This window comes from Dama dama, chromosome 4 (assembly GCF_033118175.1).
Source record: "Dama dama isolate Ldn47 chromosome 4, ASM3311817v1, whole genome shotgun sequence".
Taxonomy (NCBI): domain Eukaryota; kingdom Metazoa; phylum Chordata; class Mammalia; order Artiodactyla; family Cervidae; genus Dama; species Dama dama.
In genome coordinates this window covers 47,794,190-47,815,920 of record NC_083684.1, presented here as the reverse complement: position 1 = coordinate 47,815,920, position 21,731 = coordinate 47,794,190, and the positions used below count along the sequence as shown (strand labels likewise).

General features: G+C 38.7%; 1 protein-coding gene across 5 annotated transcripts in view; it reads right to left on the bottom strand.

The window, feature by feature from the left end:
* The window catches only part of DPY19L3 (dpy-19 like C-mannosyltransferase 3), a 76,121-nt gene that overhangs the window by 46,241 nt on the left and 8,149 nt on the right, over positions 1–21,731 (bottom strand). For all 5 annotated transcript variants that reach the window (XM_061138930.1, XM_061138928.1, XM_061138926.1 and 2 more), the window contains one exon: positions 5,311–5,401. In XM_061138930.1, coding sequence (XP_060994913.1) covers positions 5,311–5,401 — 91 coding nt within the window. The remainder of the gene's footprint in view (positions 1–5,310; positions 5,402–21,731) is intronic.

Here is a 21,731-nt window from a genome sequence, read left to right as displayed (position 1 = left end):
TCTAGGAATTATTTCCAAAGACAGACTGGCAAAAAGACAAAATGACATAGGTACAAAGTTATGCATCCAACTCCAAAGTCCATCAATGGGAGGTGTTTTGGACTGAACTGCGTCTCCCCAGATTTCTATGCTGAAGCCCTACTCCCAGTGTGTCTGTATTTGGACAGGGTCTATAAGGAGGTAAAAAGGTTAATATGTGAGGTCATGGGGTGGGACCTTAATCTGACAGGACTACTGTCCTTATAAGAAGAGGAACCGACAAAAGGGGACTCTCTCCCTCTCTCTAAGAATACAAACGGCGGAAAGGCCATCTAAGACCACAGGAAGAATGGGGCCATCTGCAAGCCACAAAGAGGCTTCACCAGAAACCAACCCTGACAGTACCTGATTGTAGACCTCGGGCCTCCACAACTGAAAAAAAAAAAATTGTACTGTTTAAGCCACCCAGTCTGTGTTATTTTGTCACAGCAGTCCTACTAGACTCATGTAGGAGTGGTATGGAGTCTTTAAGTGCCTCCTGTCCATGTCAAAGTCCTAGGGACCCCCAATGTGATGGTATTTGAAGATGAGCCTTTTGGACGTAATTAGGTAGAGATGAAGGTTATAAGTGGGGGAGCCTCATGATGGAATTGGTGCCCTTACCAGAAGAGACACTGGAGAGCCTGCTCTCTGCCTCTCCTTCTTCTGAGGGTGCAGAGGTGGCCGTCAGCAAACCCAGGGAGTCCTCTCCAGAACCCAACTGTGCTGGTGCTCTGATCTCAGCCTGCCAGCTTTCGGAATGGTGAGAAAATAAACTTCTGCTTTTTAAGCCACCCAGTCTATGCTAGTCTGCTATGGCAGTCCGAGCAGGCAGAGAAGACTACCTGAATAAAGTGTGGTTACCCACACAAAGGGGTGCTGTGCCACTGCAGGAATGTAAGTGAGTAAATAAATAAGGAATATCATGCTACTCTAGTCCAGAGTGACGAAGATTTCAGTCAAGTAAAAAAAATAGCAAAATAGAGAACAGTGTGTACAGTAAGCAGGGATTTTTCTACAGTAAAAGGTAAAATAAAAATATATAAAATATTTGCTTACACTGAAAATATTAACTGCAGAAGAATAAACCAAAAACTAATAAAAATAGTTACCTTAAGAGTAAGTGCACAAGTCTTTTTAAAAGAAACATGGTTTACTTGCACAAAACTGATCAGTTTTGAGAGATCGTAAATGCCCTTGAAGTGGTCTTTGTGGGTGTGAAACAAATGGTGAGAATTTGAATTGGTCCCTCTTATTATAGTATTGAAATTAAGTCTACTTAATTTATCAAGTCATGTTCATGCCCTGATTTTATATACTTGTATCTATCAATAAACACTGTGATACTTGAAAAAAAAAAAAAAAAAAGAGTAAGAAAAGAAACAGGGTGGAGATGAGAGGGGGACTTTCCTGAATGCCCCCTGTTTTATAGTTTTGACTTTGGAATCATGTAAACATTTTAAAAATAAGTATAAAAATATATATTAAAATGTTTTACAAAGCAATCCCTGAAAACCGAAAGCAAGATAAAACAAAGATACCTACTGAGTTGGTATTAAAAAAAAAAAACGCCTCTTTCTAGTGTTCTTGAGAATAGGGGAATGTGACTATAAATTTCCAGGAGGCCACATCCTAAGGACAAAAGTCCCTGGCGGTCCAGTGGTTGGGAACCCATGCTCTCACTGCCATGGGTCCAGGTTCAGTCCCTGGCCAGGGAACTAAGGTCCCATAAGCCACAGGGTGTGGCCAAAGGCAAAAAACAAACAAACAAAAAATAAAAAAATAAAACAGAATTACAAAGACAGCTTTGTTTTTTAGGCAGTCACACTGTTGGTAGCAATATTATCATTTCTACACTGTAAGTATCACACACAGCAGCAAAAAATAGATAAGTGATGTTCATATCATAAGAAGTCAAAATTTTTTACTTAAATAAAAAAGATACAAATGTAAAGTTGAGAAAGTAAAACCTTGTTCTAAATTTGAGCTAAAAATAGCTATATTCATATTTTCTCTCAGGGGAAAAAAAAATCACATTTCCTAGCTCTGCTCACTAAAAAGGCCTGGAAACAAAGAGCAACCTAGACGCAGTAAGGGCCTTGGGTACCCAGAATGTGGTCTCTAACCACGTCTCTAGCCACGAAAGAGAACTGGGGCTTCTCTGGAGAAACAGCTGATTCTAAGCCAGGGGTAGAAAACACACAAAATGGGTTTGAAACAACTTGTCATGTCAAAAACGAGGGAGTCTGCAAAAACTACAGGAGTCATATCAGAAAGACAGAAGCTGATTTGAAGAGCATCCCACTGGCCAAAGATTGGACAATTTGTTTTAAGAAGAATAAGGCAAAAGATTGAAACACATCAAGTATTAGAAATCCATGCATTTATGGTGATATTTAAACAAGCAAACCTTTAAGGGATGTGAGAGATGTAACTCATTCTATAACAAAGGGAAAGTATCAATACTTCTCCCATCTTTCCTTTAGGAATTAAAATTCTGGGTTGCCAAACAGTTGAAGAGAAAATGTTTTTCTTAAGAGAGGAATTCCATCTGATAATGATGGCAGGAATTACAGACTTAGATTATCACCACGTTATAGTCATGACACAGTGAACAGATTTAGGTAGTGATCATCAGTGGTGTCAAACCAATAGGTGAAAGGCTGAGAATTCAATAATGGATGGCCTAGGCCTAGCTCCAAAAGAAAGAATTGTACATTCCCTGATGTGGAATTGTACAACACCATCTATAAAGTATTCTTGCCAAAAAGCAGAACCTAAATCTGAGCAAGCCTCTAGATCTAATTGCCAATCAAGAGGGAATTCAGACAACAGAGAAACACCGAATGCAACCACTGGGGCCCCCACAAAACCCAGAAAGTGGAAAACTCTAGGACAAAGCCATCTGTGTTTGTTTTCAACAAGGAATTTACAAGGAAAAAAACGATGGTAAGAAATCCATAGCTTAAAGGAAAAGACACTGCAAAAGATTGCAATGGATGAGCTTTACTTGGATCTCAAAAAACTACATCAAAAATCTGTAAGACAATCAGGAAAATGAGAATACTGAGTGGATATTTGATACTAAGTCATTTCTTATTTGTGACAATGACAAGTTGGTTATATTTACAAAAAGGAGTTGCTATTCTTTAGAGAAATACACTGATATATTTACAGATGAGCAATATGAAGTCTTGGAATTACTCCAAAATAATCCAGGTGGAGGGTAGGGGGTATCGAGGAAACAAGATTGGTCATAAATTGGTAACCACTGTAGTTGAGTGATACTTGAGTGCAAACCCATTAGAGAGTTCTACATTTTTATATGTTTGAAAGTTTGTAAAAGAATAGTCTTAACAAATGACTTAAATGAACTGAAAGATCAACTACTGCATTCACAGTGATACTTAGAAAATACTCATTATTTGCCTTTAGAGCAGTTTCTCAACTTCAGCACTACCTGTATTTGGTATTTTGGTCCGATAATTCTTTGTTCAGGGGTCTGTCCTGAGCATTGCAGGATGTTTAGAAAAATCTCCGCCCTCTGCTCACTAAATTCCAGGAGCACACTCACTCCCTCCCCTCTAAGCTGCGACAATCAAAAGCTCTCTGGACATTCCAGTTGTCTCTCAGGGACACAACTGCCCTTCAATAAGAACCACTGCTTTAGAGAATGCTAGAGAAGCAACTCATAAGTTTGAGGACAGTTGATTCTCATACTCACTGTAGTTATGTTCTATAAAATTGCAAAGAAAACTGAGCAATACTGAACAAGTAGGAAAAACAGGGTTAGGTTCTTCCAAGCTTCTGGTCATGTGTTTTCAACAAACGATCAACACATGACCTTGATTTATTTGAGTTTTTGTCGAAAGACACCATTTGTTGATTCATTAACATTTAACTCAACAGCATTGTAATTCACACCTGAACAAAGCTTATCTAACACAAGTATTTTCTCTGTACGCCTTCACCACAGCCTTCTCACATTTAAGAAGACTATATAGCACTTCAGTGCTATGCTTGGGGATCACTTTAAATATCAAAGTCATCAACAAAAAGCACAAAAATGCAAAAAACATGGCACTAAACAGACTGTGAAAAGGACTCTGCAGTCTGAGAGCTAGAACATGAAAGCTGTGCATCACCTTGTTCAGCTTCAGCTGGGAACACGCACATCAGGCAACTAAAATTTTTCACTGCTGTGTGCATGCTTGTGAATGACCATGAAAGAACCAAAACTATTGACTCTGGGGCTACAGATAAGTTTCAGTGAGTACGTGAATTTGCAAATATTGAATCTGTGAATAATGAGGGTCAACTATATGGGATGAGAAATCAACACTTACCCTGACATCTTTTTTTTTGATAAACTATCTCAGGGTAACCAAATAGCTGATGAGAAAAAGGTTTTCTATATAACAGAGTTTTGGCTAATAAATGCAGGAGGAATGACAGTCACTTCTGTAACTACTGAAATAATGTACATAGCAAGCGTCATCAATGGCTGCCAAAACCATTAAGTACAAGGCTGGTGGGTAATTCACCTTATTACATTTGAATGTGATTATCTACACGGGAGTCAACTGATGAACTTTTATAGCACTAAAATGAAAGGCGGCCAAAATTTCAAGTCTCCTATTGTGATAAAATTAGAAGTACAAAACATTACCTGTGACGGATACTTGCCAAAAATATACCTGATTCCAAAAAAGCCTAGAAAAAGGCAATTCTCTGCCATTGCACCCATATTAAGGATATAAAGCATATATTAAGTAGGAGAGAGCCTTTTGTGGGGGTTCCATTAAATGGAGTAAAGGTAAAGAGTACACACTAAACCACGTATAAACCCAGAAAATGGAGGAAAAAGGTAACTGTAAAATAAAGGAATGAATGGGGGCACTGGAGACAAAAAAGACAACTGTAATTCTCATTTGCATTGCCCAAGTGTCTCCTGTTTTCAGACAACACTCCTTTTAAATACAGAGACCTTTTCCAAAATGATCATGAAAAAGAAAACAACAACAGTAAAACCAAGAAACTGCAAACAGATAATTTGGGATGGAGTAGAGCTGAGATGCAGAGAGAGGAGAATTACATAAAATATTATATATAACTTCTTCCCGAGCAAAACATCTTCACAGATTGATTATGTTAAGGAAAAACATACAAGTACAAAGAAAAACTACACAAGCCCTATAAAACATTTAAAATGTATTAGTGCAGGAGTATATTTTGGCTGAAATATTGAAAAGAATGCAGCAGACCCTAAATAAAACTGTTAGTTGTGATTACCTTGCATGAGGGTAGGCGCCTGCAGCATCTGCTTGTAGTAGGAGTAATATAGTCCACATTCTGTTCTGAATGAGATTTCTCGCTCCACTTCCTGAAATAAAGTGAGGTTTATTGGGTTTACATGACCTAGTTTTGTTTAAACATCTACTGTCACTGGAGAAACAGGACACAGAACTAAAACTTAAAAAAAAAACAAACCAAAACTTCGGACAAAATAGTCTTAAGAAATCTTGGCAAATAAAAACAATGGAAGGCTTGATACATACATGTGTATGTATAGCTGAGTCCCTTTGCTAGTTCTCCTGAAACGATCACAACATTGTCTGTTACTCAGCTATACCCCAATAGAAAACAATGGAAGGCTTGATACATAATATGTACATGTATGGCTGAGTCCCTTTGCTGTTCATCTGAAACTCACAACACTGTTAACCAGCTATATCCTAAAATAAAACAAACAGTTAAAAAAATATAAACTACAAGGACATACTGTATAAGACAGGGAATATAGCCTACATTTTGTAATAATTATAAATGGAATACAACCTTTAAAAATTGTGAATCACTATATCGTATACCTGCAACTTATGTAATACTGTACATCAACTATTAATATGCTTCAATAAACAAATAAGCAACAGAAGGCTAATAATTATTGAAGCTGGGTATATATTATAGGAGTTGATTTTACTATTCTATTTTTGTGGATGTTTAAAATTTTTCCTAACAAATCATTTTTAACAAAGGAGAAAACTAGTTCCATTTAAGTTAATGTTCTGGAGTTAATGTTTTTTTATTTCATACAAATTAAAACCTTAAAAAAACAGCATTCTTATGTACTGTTAGAAACAAAATAGGGACGGTAGAAAAAAGTCTCTCAAATAAAAAGAACTACAATTGCATTAGACACTTGCCTAAAAGCTAATAGTATTATATAAGACTGATAATCTTTTTATTCTAAGAATATAAGTTATTCTTAGTAAAATAGGGCAGATCTTTTACATGTGAATTTTACTCTGATAAGTGTAGCCTTGGTGGAAAGATTTTCTTGTAGGAAAATGGATATAAGAAATATTAAACTGCTTTTATATAAATATTCAATTTTAGAAGAACTGAAAATCTAAAGTAGTAGCTATTAGTCAATTAGGTTGCAAGATGCTTTTATGAAGTTTAAGATTTAAATCAGTAATACAAAATATGCAGGCAATTGGTAACAAGCATGGGGAACTTTCTGGAATCATCCTATTAATATTCCTAGACCTTATATTTCATACATATATATATAACAATATAAACGAACAAAAATTTTTATAACCTATGTTGTTATAGATTCTTAACACCAGTATTTAAAAGGACCAGATTCTGTAACACACTGTCTAAAATGTAATACCATCTATGTTTTTTCCTATACAGCAGATCCATATTCCAAAAATGCAGCTTTATTGGGAAAGAAAAGCACAGAAAATCTTACTTTCAGTCGATAACTTCTTTTAGCACATCTTTGCTTTCTCCATCTCCCATTATTTTCCAAATAATAATAAACGTTTCATTAAAAGAACCATTCATGCTATTTATCTTCAGATCTGGAAATTATGCAATGTATTTCCTTTTGCCCTTAAGATACTTAAAGAAATATTTCTCCTACCTTTTAAAAAAGTACTGTAAATCAATTCATGAAGAGAGCACTGAAGAAATACTCAATTTTCAAAGAGTGTGTAAACATTCACTTAGTGATACTGAAACAAACTGTTATGTTTTATCATTATTAGCTCTTCTTTTTTAAAAAGCCAGGAGATACAGGGTAGCAAACCTTCTTATATACTGAGCTGCCTTCCATAGGAAACAAATTTATCCTTGGGAAATCAAACATTTCAGGCCCACGAGGTTCTGAAATGTAACTTCATGAGCACACTTGCTTTATAAAAGGACAGAAAATGATACAGCCCTTCTAGCTTTTAGTTTGCTACTGATTTCTGCCCGTCTCCTTTATACCTACAAAGTCTCATCTTAGCAGCCACATTAATCCATTCACCTTCAATCTTTAGGCAAAACCTGCTCCATTGCTTTTGACAATGTATAACTAAATTGTATCACTTGTTCCTAGAATGTTCAACCTCCTCCTTGATCAAGTAACCATAGAAGCTAGGAATTGACATTAAGCAAATATTAGCTTTTGTCCATACAATTTAAAAAAAACCAAACCACTAAGTATATTACATTCCTTTCCTTCTCTCCTACTGTCTTAGAGTGTTCAAAGTATGGCTGCCTTCAGTGGAATATTCTAACATCAAACTCACATGCCCAAACCAAACTGGAGAACCAAACCAGCCATTCACATGTAGGGGGCTCCGAATCTGATACACTTTAAGAAATAAAAGGAGACTGACTTCATAAAGATGAGGAAAAAGAAAACAAAAACAAAACAAAACAAAAAAACACTGCTCAAAGTACTAAAAGTAGAAAGCCACTTTTGTGCCCCATCCTCTCTCTCTCTAAAATACCCAGAATGGGTAAAGAACAGAGGGGATCCTGATTAGTAAAAATGCATTTCGACATGATTAATTGGAAATCTTGGCACCAGCTGTATAGAACCAAATGCTGTACTTTATTAGACAGACACTTGCAAGTTTTACATCTGCTTCATGCTAGGAGAACATCTGCTTTACGCATTCAAACACTTTTCCAGTTTTTATACAGCAATTTTTACTTTGCCTGGTGGACAGTGCCAATGAAAATGTACACTAATAGCAGTTACCCTCTAAAGATTCTAAAATGAACAAATACAATACTTCATATTTTAATTTGCACAAGTTCCACAGGGGAAGAAACACTGTTGAAAGAATAAGAAAACATGGTCTTTGAAGATAATGACAGAAAAAAGGAGAAAGACAAAAGACTGCATTTTTAAGAAACTGTACAGCTAAAACCATGTAAGTAGTAGTTTATATGGTAATTTAACAGAAGTATTAAAAAGAAACAGGCATCAAGAAAAAAAATGACAGCTCAAAATTAATGATACCCATACCCTGGCAACAAACAAAAGGTAACAAGCCCTTTCAGACAAATGACACCACATTTGCAAAGGAACCATATCATTAGCTTTTAAAAATCTCATGTAAATAACTTTTGTTTATAAAAATTGCCCCCCAAATAACTAGGCAACTGGTAGTGGAGAAGCCATTGAAAAACTAACATTAAAGATCACATTAACGTTAAAGATTACATTAAAGATAAATGTAACCTTTCAGAATTCAGTTAACAAATCATCTCACCAAGCAACAGTAGCTCACGATAAGACAGCTGTTCTTAAAGTTCTGTACAGGGAATCATGCCCTCAGCAAACATATTTATGGCACATGCATGGTTTATTGTCTGGTTAAATTCATGTCCATCTGTTAGAACGGGATGAAGCTTGCCCCAGAGTTGATTAAAGCAGTGACATGTGACAGTTGCCAAGCAATGTTTGTGAGTAGGTTAGACTAGTTGAAGTGACAGTACTTCCACTGGGCTCAGTTGAAGCAATTATTATCCCTCGTTCTACCAGTTACCACTGTGCAAATTAACCCTACTAGGTCTAAAGACTCCTTGCTTTGCAGGAGTATTCAACAGGGAGATGTGCAAATTCTACGGTATCAAATAAGTAAGAAAAAATGTTAGCATAAGGTAAAAGGACTTTTAAAAAAGTGAGTGACTTTAGTACTTTTAGCCAAATGAGAATTCCCTATTCGTATCACTGACCATTCATTTGCTGAGGAAATAAAAGGTGTTAAGAATTCAGTCCTTGACCCCAAGCAGTTTGAGTTTCAGGGAGAAAGAACAATGCATTTTTTAAAAAGGGAAATAACTATTCAAGGCAAGACTGGTATCAATAGAAAGGAATCACTATTCTTTGCCTATTCAACTAGCCTCCCAGGCGTCACAGGTGGTCCAGTGGCTAAGACTCTGAGCTCCCAGGTTGCAGGGGCCTGGGTTGGATCTGTGTCAGGAACTAGATCACACATGACAGGACTAAGAGTGTGCATGCTGCAACTAAAAAAGAAAAAAAAGATCCTGCATGCCACAACAAAGACTGAAGATCCCGCGTGCTTTAACTGAGACCCTGTGCAGTTAAATAAATAAATAAAAATAAGTATTAAAAAAAAAACCCCAAAAACCTAGTCTGCCCACTGGGTGTGGTGCTTCTGATTGGTATCTTTTTAATCCAATTGATCCTCCCCAATCACTCATTCATTCATCCATCCATCCATTCATTTATTCATTCAACAAATACCTACTAACCACCAACAGTTTATAAGCAATCTTTTGCCGGGAGATTGAGCAGGGAACAAAAGAGGCACAAATCTCTGCCTTCATGGAATTTATAATCCAGAGCAGGAGGAGAAGAGACTAAATCAGTAAAACATAAAAGGCAAAGCAGAGAAGAAGGATAGGAAGGGAAGGGGGTGGGACTGTGATCCTGGAGGTGGGCAGTGAAGGTCTCACTGATGAAATGACGCTGACCAGAGGCTGGAAGAGGTGAGGCAGTGGGCCCCGTGGAGGGCTGAGGGGAGAGCTCAACAGTCGGAACAGCCCGCAGGCACCCTGCAGAGATCACTGAGACGACAGGATGGTCTGAGCAGAAGGAACAAAGGAGGGCAGTCGTGTCAGAGACGCTGAAGGGGCAGAAACAGAATCTGAGGTGTAAGGAGGGGCTGGGGGCTGCAGGCACACAGACTCTGGGCTTGTGCCCTGAGCTAGAAGGTGGGTGTGTAGGGAGGTGTGAGGTAGGAGTTTGGTTTCAGGCATGCTGAGTTTGAGGGTGAAGGGTTTCGAGCAGAGACATACACTGCCAAACATCTGAAAGAATCTCACTGGCTGTTAGGCTCAGGATAGACTCCACAGGCAATCCAGGAAGGGAGCTGTTGAAGTAATCCTCGCAGACACAAAGGCGGAGGTTGTGAATGGTGATCCGATTCTAGATACTATCAAAAGAAAGCTGAGAGACTTCCCTGGCGGTCCAGTGGTTAAAACACCATGCTTCCCAACCCAGATGTCCACAGGCAGACGAATGGATAAGGAAGCTGTGTGTGGTACATATACACGATGCAGTATTACTCAGCTATAAAAAAGAATGCATTTGAGTCAGTTCTAATAAGATGGATGAAACTGGAGCCTACTATACAGAGTGAAGTAAGTCAGAAAGAGAAACATTAATACAGTATATTAACACGTACATATGGAATTTAGGAAGACGGTAACAACAACCCTATATGCAAGGCAGCAAGAGAGACACAGATGTAAAGAACAGACTTTTGGACTCTGTGGGAGAAGGCGAGGGTAGGATGATTTGAGAGAATTGCATTGAAACATGTATACCATATGTAAAATAGATGACCAGTGCAAGATTGATGCATGAGGCAGGGTACTCAACGCCACTGCTCCGGGACAACCCAGAGGGATGGGGTGGGGAGGGAGGTTGGTGGTGGGGTTTCAACACGAGGAGACACATGTGCACCTGTGGTTGATTCAAGCTGATGTACGGCAAAGTCCACCACAATACTGTAAAGAAATTATCTTCCAATCAAAATAAATAAATTAAAAAAAAGACTCCATGCTTCCAATGCAGGGCAGGGTGGGTTCAATTCCTGGTAGCGACACTAAGATCCTGCATGCTGCACAGAGCAGCCAGAAAGAAAACTGATAGGATTTCCTAAAGGATTTGATTTGCCATTTGAAAGAACTAGAATTCTCTAAGGACAGAAATTCTGAGCCACTGAAGGACAAAGTTGCTATTTACAGATTTGGTTTTAAGGAGAAACACCTGCAGCCAGGGAAGGTCAGGTGTTTTAGGTCAGTTAAGTCCGAAATGTCTATCGGACAAATGCAGGTGATCAAGTAGGTGGCTGAATATACAAGTCTGAGTTCAGGGGGATGTCTGAGCAGGGATGGACATTTGGGAGCTGGAAGCATAGAGATGGTGCGTGCTCAGTCATTTCAGTCATGCCCAACTCTTGGCAACACCGTGGGCTACAACCCGTCAGGCTCCTCTATCCCTGGAATTTCCCAGACAAGAATACTGGAGTGGGTTACCATTTTCTACCCCAGGGGATCTTTCCAACACAGGGATCCAACCTGTGTCTCCTGCACTGGCAGATTCTTGACCACTGAGCCACCTGGGAAGCCCATAGAGATGGTATTTAAAGCTACAGACAGACTGTTCTTAGCAGTTGAAGGTGGACAGAAAAATAACAGGAGCTGATTCTTAGGGTTCTCTGCCAATTAAGAGGTCACTCGGGAGGCTGAGGAGTAGCCTGTAAAGGAGTCCAAGGAGCAGCTGGAGAGGCAGGAGAAAACCCGGGAGACTGTGTACTGGAGGCAAAAGATGCTAATAGGTCAGGTAAGATGAGGACTGAGAAATGACCACTACAGTTAGTGAAGTAAGTGAAAGTCGCTCAGTCACGTCCGACTCTTTGCGACCCCATGGACTACACAGTCCATGGAATTCTCCAAGCCAGAATACTGGAGTGGGTAGCCTTTCCCTTCTCCAGGGGATCTTCCCAACTCTGGGATCGAATCCAGGTCTCCCACATTGCAGTCAGATTATTTACCAGCTGAACTACAAGGGAAGCACACAGTTAAGTAACTTGAGGGATATCCATGACTTTAGCCAGACCTTTTTAAGCACAACATCATGGGTGAAGCCTGATTGGAATGGGTTTGAGAGAGAGAAGGGGAAGAGAGGAACACAGATGACCAGTCACCAAACTTTGGGGGGAATTTTGGTGTTAAGGTGAGCAGAAAAATGGGACAGTAAGTGCAAGAGGCGGGGAGGTAGAGTAGACTGTTCCTTCTAGGATGGGAAAAAGTGAGAGAGACAGAGAAGGAACTGCTAAAGCGATGTGGATCAGCAGGAGACGGGGGCGAGGGCTGGCACACACGGGCAGGAAGTCGGCGAGTACGTGTACAGGTCTGGGCAGTATGGAGTGGAGGCAGGTGGGCAGTCTCTTCGGTTGGCTTCTCCTTTCTCAGTTGACAGAGTTCAGAACACGTGACCTCAAAATACGGCTCCTTGGCACACTGAACACTTTAGGCTGAAGGAAATGGACGGACGGCAGGTGCAGAATGGACTCTGACCTTTCGTTTCTCCCCGGAAGCCGTCATTAGGACTCTTGGGAGAGGTGGCTTCCCAGAGGAAAAGAACCTCTTATCTCTGAAGACGGATGGGGCTGAGAGGAATCTGAATGGACAGGCGTTGCTCACTGTCCCCACTGTACTACCCTGGGCTCACACACTATCACATTCTCCCATTACCTTCGATTCTTCATCAAATCCAGTACAAAAATGCAAAGGTTTGAGGATTTCTTTGGGTCATTTAATTATGAAGGTGTTTGTGTCTCGTAAAACCTGTATTAAAGAAACTTGTATGCTTTCCTCTTGTTAATCTGTCTTTTGCCAGCTCAATTTGTGGGACTCCAGCCAGAGAGCCTAGGCGGGTAGTAGAAAAAATAATTTCTTCCTTCCCTATATGGTGAAACAGGAAGCAATGTCCCTAGCTGACAGTGAAGACTGGAGGGGGTCTGGTGAAGAAGAGGAGGGAAGAAAAGGCTGAAACAGTCACACAGGAGAGCTGCGTTCTAGGACCGCCAGGCAACACTTTTTAAAAGGGCGTATGTGAAGTCTTCCTTCCCTATTAATTTCAGTTTTTGACAAATGTAAAAATAAAATTATCGTGGCTTCTGCATATTTAGTTTTGGCATCAGCGTATTTAATCCCTGGTACATTCTGAACTTTCTTATTGCTTGTAACCACTTTTTAGATTCTCTTGGGGCGAACAGGTATATAGTTGCAGCATCTGCCAATAACTCTATCTCCCCTGTCAGTAAGGGGCAGAGCAGCACAGCGCAAGATGCCTCAGCTCCAGGACCACTGGACAAAGTTTGAATCCCAGCTCTTTCAAATATTAGTGGACGGCCTCAGGCGACTCATGTAACACTTCTGAACCTCATTTTTTCTTTTGTGAAAAAAAGAAAATAGAATCTACCAGGAGGAGATTTTAGGATTTAAGACTGTAACTTCTGTGTGATATGAGTGTGCTATATACATGTACGTATTTCCCCAGAAGCAATGGCTCAGTATTCTCTAACTCACAGTTCTCAATGACTTTATAGATCACAACTGGTGGAAATAAGAACTGACTGTAGCTATATTCTGATCCTCAGGTTCGGTGTGTAATTCTTGATTTATAACAATATCTTGGAAATTTTCTTTCTCTTTAGTGTTCTAGAATAGCTCAAATAGCACTGGAATTTTTTAAGAAGTTTGGCAGAATTCCTTCATAAAATCCACAGCATCTGGTATTTTGGGGGCGGGGGTTAGATAGGTGTTTTTCAAGTTTTCTCTATCATACGTACAGAAATAATTATGTTTACTGGGGCCATTTTGGTAATTTATATTCTAGAAAATCATCCGTGTTACCCATTTAATGTGCATAAAATCAAACAAAATATTATCATGTAGCTCTTTCTTATTTCATGGTCTTTATGGTTATTTCTCTGTGACCATATTTCATGATCTTTGTAATTTTTGGATATTTTCACTTCCTACCCCATCTTTATCTTTCTTCAGTTTCTTTAGTTTTCACTCCTCAAATAACCATTCATTTATGAACTGTTTTCCTATTTTTGAGGTGACAATTTCTCTTATTAATACTTTTATCCTTCCTTCTGTTGTGAGACTTCATAAGTGGAATAATTCATTTATTTCATAATGAATGTATTTACAGTTACAAACTTTCATCTGAATACTCTTTCATTAATTCTGAAACATAGTTTTCAATATTTTCTAGATTTCATTTGTGATTTCTACAAATTCAGTTTTAATTACCTGTGGTCAAAGATTATTTTTAAAATTCAAGGTACTGATTTTTCTTTTTAGTTAGTTATCTCCTATCTTTATTTAAATAAAGGGGATACTGTGACCTTTATGCCCAAAGTCAGGAACAAGCAAAGACTATGTGCTATCACACTGTGATTAGAGAATATCATCATATAATTTTTGTATTTTTGGACCGAGATTTTCATTATGGTTTAATTTATCAATGTTTTAGTGAATGTTCTGTGGAAACTGGAGATGAGTCTATGTTATCTTTAGATATTATAGATTAGGTCTATCATATTCATTATTACATCTTTATATCCTTATTTTTTAAAATATTTATTTTGCTGTGCCAAGTCTTAAAGGCAGCATGTGGGATCTAGTTCCCTGACCAGGGATCAAACTCAGGCCCTCTAGCATGGACTCCTAGCTACTGGACCACCAGGGAGGTCCCTCCTTACTTATTTTTGTCCACATGTTTTTCTATGACTGGGAAAGAATTAAAACTCAATACTAAGGTATTTCTATATTCTTCTTGCATCTCCAGTGGTTTTTGCTTTGTAAATATTTTGATTATTTGATACACAGATAGTCCTATTTGTAGTTTGTGTGTTTATCACTGAAACACTGTCCTTTGCCTCAGTTCAGTTCAGTCACTCAGTTGTGTCTGACTCTTTGTAACTCCATGGACTGCAGCACGCCAGGCTGCACATCCCACTTAAAGCTCAACATTCAGAAAACTAAGATCCTGGTATCCAGTCCCATCACTTCATGGCAAATAGATGGGGAAACAGTGGAAACAGTGGCAGACTTTATTTTTCTGGGCTCCAAAATCACTGTGGATGGTGATTGCAGCCATGAAATTAAAAGACGCTTACTCCTTGGAAGGAAAGTTATGACTAACCTAGACAGCATATTAAAAAGCAGAGACATTACTTTGCCAACAAAGGTCCGTCTAGTCAAGGCTATGGTTTTTCTAGTAGTCATGTATGGATGTGAGAGTTGGACTATAAAGAAAGCTGAGCACCAAAGAACTGATGATTTTGAACTGTGGTGTTGGAGAAGACTCTTGAGAGTCCCTTGGACTGCAAGGAGATCCAACCAGTCCATCCTAAAGGAGATCAGTCCTGGGTGTTCATTGGAAGGACTGATGCTGAAGCTGAAACTCCAATACTTTGGCCACCTCATGCGAAGAGCTGACTCATTTGAAAAGACCCTGATGCTGGGAAAGATTGAGGACAGGAGGAGAAGGGGACGACAGAGGATGAGATGGTTGGATGGCATCACCGACACAATGGACAAGGGTTTGGGTGAACTCCGGGAGTTGGTGATGGACAGGGAGGCCTGGTGTGCTGCAATTCATGGGGTCGCAGAGTCGGACACGACTGAGCGACTGAACTGACTAGACGGACCTTTGTCGGCAAAGTAATACCTCTGCTTTTTAATATGCTGTCTAGGTTGGTCATAGCTTTTCTTCCAAGGAGCAAGTGTCTTTTAATTTCATGGCTGCAGTCACGACATCTGCAGTGATTTTGGAGCTCCCCAAAATTAAGTGTTTTACTGTTTCTATTGTTTCCCCATCTATTTGCCATGATGGGACCAGATGCCCTGATCTTCATTTTTTGAATGTTGAGTTTTAAGCCAGCCTTTTCACTTTCAATTTCATCAAGAAGCTCTTCAGTTCCTCTTCACTTTCTGCCATAAGGGTGGTGTCATCTGCATATGAGGTTACTGATATTTCTCCTGGCAAACTTGATTCCAGCTTGTGCTTCATCCAGTCTGGCATTTCTCATGATGTACTCTGCACATAGTTAAATAAGCAGGGTGACAATACATGGCCTTGATGTAGTCCTTTCCCAATTTGGAACCAGCCTGTTTTCCATGTCCGGTTGTAACTGTTGCTTCTTGACCTGGATACAGATTTCTTAGGAGGCAGGTAAGGTGGTCTGGTATTCCCATCTGTTGAAGAATTTTCCAGTTTGTTGTGATCTACTCAGTCAAAGGCTTTGGTGTAGTCAGTAAAGCATGTGTTTTTCTGGAACTCTCTTGTTTTTTCAATGATTCAACAGATGTTGGCAATTTGATCTCTGGTTCCTCTGCATTTTCTAAATCCAGTTTGTACATCTGGAAGTTCTTGGTTCACGTACTATTGAGGCCTTGGTTGGAGAATTCTGAGCATTACTTTGCTAGTGTGTGAGATGAGTGCAATTGTGTGGTAGTTTGAACATTCTCTGGCATTGCCTTTCTTTGGGATTGGAATGATAACTGACCTTTTTCAGTCCTCTGGCCACTGCTGAATTTTCCAAATTTCCTGGCATATTGAGTGCAGCACTTTCACAGAATCATCTTTTAGGACTTGAAATAGCTCAGCTGGAATTCCATCACATCCACTAGCTTTGTTCGCAGTTTTGCTTCCTAAGGCCCACTTGACTTCACACTCCAGGATGTCTGGCTCAAGGTGAGTGACCACATCATCGGGATTATCTGGGTCATCAAGATCTTTTTTGTCTGGTTCTTTTGTGTATTCTTGCCACCTTTTCTTAATATCTTCTGCTCCTGTTAGGTCCATATCATTTCTGTCTTTTATTGTGCCCATCTTTGTATAAAATCTTTCCTTGGGATCTCCAATTTTCTTGAAGAGATCTCTAGTCTTCCCCATTCTATTGTTTTCCTCTATTTCTTTGCATTGATCACTAAAGGCGGCTTTCTTATCACACCTTGCTATTCTTCGGAAATCTGCATTCAGATGGGCATATCTTTCCTTCTCCTTTGCCTTTAGCTTCTCTTCTCAGCTATTTGTAAGCCCTCCTCAGACAACCATTTTGCCTTTTTGCATTTCTTTTTCTTTGGGATGATCTTGATCACTGCCTCCTGTACAATATCCATTGTTCTTCAAGCACTTTGTCTATCAGATCTAACCCCTTGAATCTATTTGTCACTTCCACTGTATAATCAATCGTAAGGGATTTGATTTAGGTCATACCACATTGACCTTCTTTGCTTCACTTAATACAATTTTCTGTCTGAGATTTTCCTTCCCCCTTTTGCATTAATTAAGTCTTTATCCATACTTTTGGTTTAATCCAAGTAACTTTGTTCTGGGAGGATCTTATGCATAATATGATGTGATTTGGATTTTGCTTTATGATCCAGAATTTTTATTAGGTGAACCTAAAACCCATTGACACTTATTTAAACAAAAACATTTTGATATATTTATGTTAATACATTTTGTGTCATGCTTTTTGCTGCTTTTTAGAACAAATCCTTCACTACATGATCTGTCTGCTTGTTTCTGTGTGTGTGTGTGTGTGTGTGTGTGTGTGTGTGTGTGTGTGTGCGTGGTTGCATGTGTGTACATGTGTCTTTAACTTGGAAGGTTTATGTTTTTGTTCTAGGGGTTACCTTTCTTTATAACCTCAGAGGATAACTTCTTTACCTCTATGGACAGTATCTACTGACTTCCTATAAGGAGTAATGACAATCTTATTATGAAATTCATATTTCTCCTCTGCCTTTATTTGATAATATTTTTCTTGGAATGTTCTTTTATATATACTGTGTGTCTATTTCTGGACATGAGTTTTAGTTGAGTTTTTGAATTCTAGCTATAAAAGATAAATTAGGATACCTCCACCATCTTTTACCTTCTCTTTCCAATTCCTCTTCTAACTTGTGCTATTATGTTATTACTACACTGTGGTGTGTTACTATTATATAATAATATTATTACATGTTATTACATTGTTCATGGGCTTCCTTGGTGGCTCAGCTGGTAAAGAATCCACCTGCAATGCGGTAGACCTGGGTTCAATCCCTTGGCTGGGAAGATCCCCTGGAGACGGAAACAGCTACGCACTCCAGTTTTCCAGTCTGGAGAAATCCATGGACTGTATAGTTCACGGGGTCACAGAGTCAGACACGACTGAGCGATTTTCAATTCATTCACACATGTTTTGTTCTGTAACTATTTATTCTTAGTCCTAGAGTTAACTAAATTTGAACTTCACTGACAAGTTTTCTACCACTGTTTTGCCTTTTATCTCTTGACAGGATAAAGTTTTTCCTCTATCCATTTTTCCAAGTGTTGTTAAAAATACATGTTTCTCAGAGTCAAAAAAATCTGTATGGTGCTTTATATATGATGGAGTAATTGGGTTAAAACATGTAAATCACTTTCTTAGACATCATTCGTGGTCTTGGAGCACTGGATGTTACTATGGAAAACTTGGAAGCCAGGTTGATCTTTGTCGCCTATTATACATAACTTGATCTTTTTGTCTGGATGATCAAAAGTTGTTCACTACTCAAGTACAGCAATTTCTTAACTACAACTTGCTAATGACTTTTCTAGGCCAAATCTTACTGGGACCCACTGTGCCTATTCAATTTGTAGATTCAAGTCTTCTTTTATTTTTGGAAAGTTTTCTTGAATTACATTTAAACTTTTTTTCTTTTCCTATTTCACGGTTTTGGTTCCTTTGGGACACAAATTATGCAGTCTTGCTGCTGTTTTTCTCAGCTGTCACTTCTCTTTAATATTTTAACTTTACTAATTTTATTTTGTTTAATCAGTCCTGTCCAACATTTCTCTTTCTGTGCCTTCTGCAGGTTCTGGCCTCCTACAGTCATGATTTCTATCTATTATATCTTTAAATATTCTATTTATTGACTAAGATCTGTCAGCTCAAGTTTCATTTCCTTTTGTCATCTTCCTACTTCTCTTTAAAGATGTATATTCCTTGCTATATTCCTACTCTGAATTCACCTTCTACAGTGGCAAACACTGTATTATGTTTGCTTTTCCTTGTGACATGACTGGCTAGAATCTTCTTGTCTCTGCTGTAAAAGTTTTCTGGTGACTATTCTTCATATATCATTTGTTCTTGTTTTTCTCTTCCCTTTTTTCTTGCAGTATCATTGTACAGATACTGTTCTAGCTCCTTTTTGAGTATTAACTCATTTCTGAATATGGCAAGTTCTTACCCAATCAGCTACATGTTGGAAGTTCATGCAGGGGAGAGGCCTGGGCCATAACTTAGGCCTGCAAGAATTTTTCTGGTGCTTCAGAGTGGATTACACAGTGAGGTTTTAGTCTTTTCCTCATTTTAGTCAACAGAGATTGGCAGCTTTGGGGCTGTTGAAAATGCAAGTTTTCTTTCTTTACCCTGGTCTTGACTTTTACAAAAATGGCATGTTTCTGTGATGCCTTTCAGCCTGTCTGTCTAGTTTCTCTTTCACATCACAGTATCTCTAAGAAAGCTTCTGCCATTGCTCCTTACATCCAGTCCCATTAGCCACCACACCCCCCAACCCAGGATATGCCAGTGACTTTGGAGGACTAAACTTTGGCAGATTTTTCCAAAATCTGCAGCTTTGAGATTCCTCTCTCAGCATCTTTCTACACTCTTAGGAGTTTCACTAGATTTGGCAGCCCTTCCTCGTATACTGTAATTCCAGATTACAGGACTCTTTAGTTTCATCAAAGAAGGAATTTGACTATTTTTCATTTCTCTCAATTGCTCTGAAGTAATTCTAAAAAAAGGTAAGAGAACTGATATCTTTATTCTGCCACTTTAAAATGAGAAGTAAGCAATTTTAGGGGTCTAACCACACAGTCAGAAACAATCTACCCCAAACTGGGGAGCAAGGAAACAGTGAAATAACCAAGGGTATAAAAATGTCAAAAAGATTAAATTATATAGCTATCATTATTTACATAGTAATTGTTTGTGAAAATATATAATTGTATATTGAAAAGCATATGATGATTATAAAAACTACCTATATTGAAGTCATAGATAAGTAAAATACATATACACATACAGGATGAAGAAGAATGGAAGGGAAAATGAAAACTGTCTTCTGTTAAAGGCAATGAATACGGAGCAATGTTTTTCACTGAAAAAGTATTTGTTGTTATCACAGTATAGTTTGTGCAATTAAAAAAAAATACATGTTCAAAAAACAAAAACCAACAAGACCACACATTTACTTTAGTACCTACTACATACAAATTATTAAAAACACAATTAACAGCTTCCCACTTGCCATTGCTAACCATGCCCTAACCTTGAAGGCAAGCTCCGAAGGCTGCACCCTTCGGCTCTAGTCCCAACCAGACTCTTTGCAGCAGCCAGTGGTCCCCTGGCTACACCACTGCCTCACCCCTAGAGGCTGGCCCTGCTCCAAAAGAGCACTGTCTACTCAGCACTGATGATGTGCGGGTCACTGAGAGGGGAGCACAGCAAGTAAGAGTGTGGGCTTTAAATTCTCTTAGTTTGTTTTGTTTATAATACAGAGCAGAAAAAAAAAAACCAAAACCAAAACAGTTGCATTTAAAGGACAAGTTAGAGTTAAAATAGCTTGGGCTTTGGAAACAGCCAGATTAAATAAAATATGTATAAAACGCACCTAAAACAGGGTCAAGCACATAGCAGACATTCAGTTAAGGTTATTTGAAAAAAGCTCTTATACTCTGAAAATGACTTTTTAATTAAAAAAATACGGTAGGAAAGGATACTACATACACATTTTCTAGGGCCATTTAAACCAACATTTTCTCCTTTTCAGCTCTCCAGTTTCTGTTCCAGAGTTTCCCACATACTAAATACTAACATTGCTATGACCATTTAAAAAAATTACTTTGAATGCATAAACTGAATGTGTGATTAGTCTATTTTATTGGCAATATCTGTACCCTCTAAATAATTACAACTAATTCAAAGTGTTCAAAACATCAAAGTATTTTCATAAAAAAGTAGCCTAGTAATTGATAAGTTATAACTCACAAATAAAAAAGAGGAAAACAGATTTACATGTCTCAAATATTTCCATAATCCTGCAAGAGGAAAGTGATGAAAAGGAATAAATCTCGGTATAAACTCTGAAAATGAGCTTCTCCTTTGGCTAAGTAAATCACTGATCAGTAATGGCTAGAATTGTCATTGGTTTCTTCACAGAAAATGTATACATATTTGAAAATTAAAGTTCAATTTAAGTAAAATTTAAAATTTAGTTCCTCTGTTGCACTAGCCACATTTCCAGTGTCTAATCGCTACACCTGGCTGCCAGCTACTGTACTGGGCAGTGCAGGTTTAGATCATTTCCTTCAGTGCGGGGTTCTAGAGATCACTGGGTTTAGAGGGTTCAAAGATGAAAAATAAACCAAAGCCTGTAATCTGGTTTGAGAGATGATTACATTATCTGAGGACTCCTCTTGTGACATAGGGGGGAAAAGAGAGAGAGGTTGAATAGAGAGAGAGGAAAAAAAAAAAGCATCCAGACTCTGGCTCAGTTTTAAGCTTGAGGGGCTGGGGGTGTTGGTGATGGTGAGAGGGAGAAACCTGTGAGAGGATCGGCCTCTTTCACGGCTTCTCCCAGATGCCATCTGAGGCACAGCCAGAATCTAGCGTAGGGTCTCTTTCTTTTCTCACTCTACATACTCCCCAAACAATCTTGCCCACACAGCCACAAGCTGGAAACAGGAAAGTGTCTGTTTCCAACACAGATGGAATTCTTGCCTTTAGGTCCATACCCAGCTTCCTTTACTCTAGGTCTTTACTTGG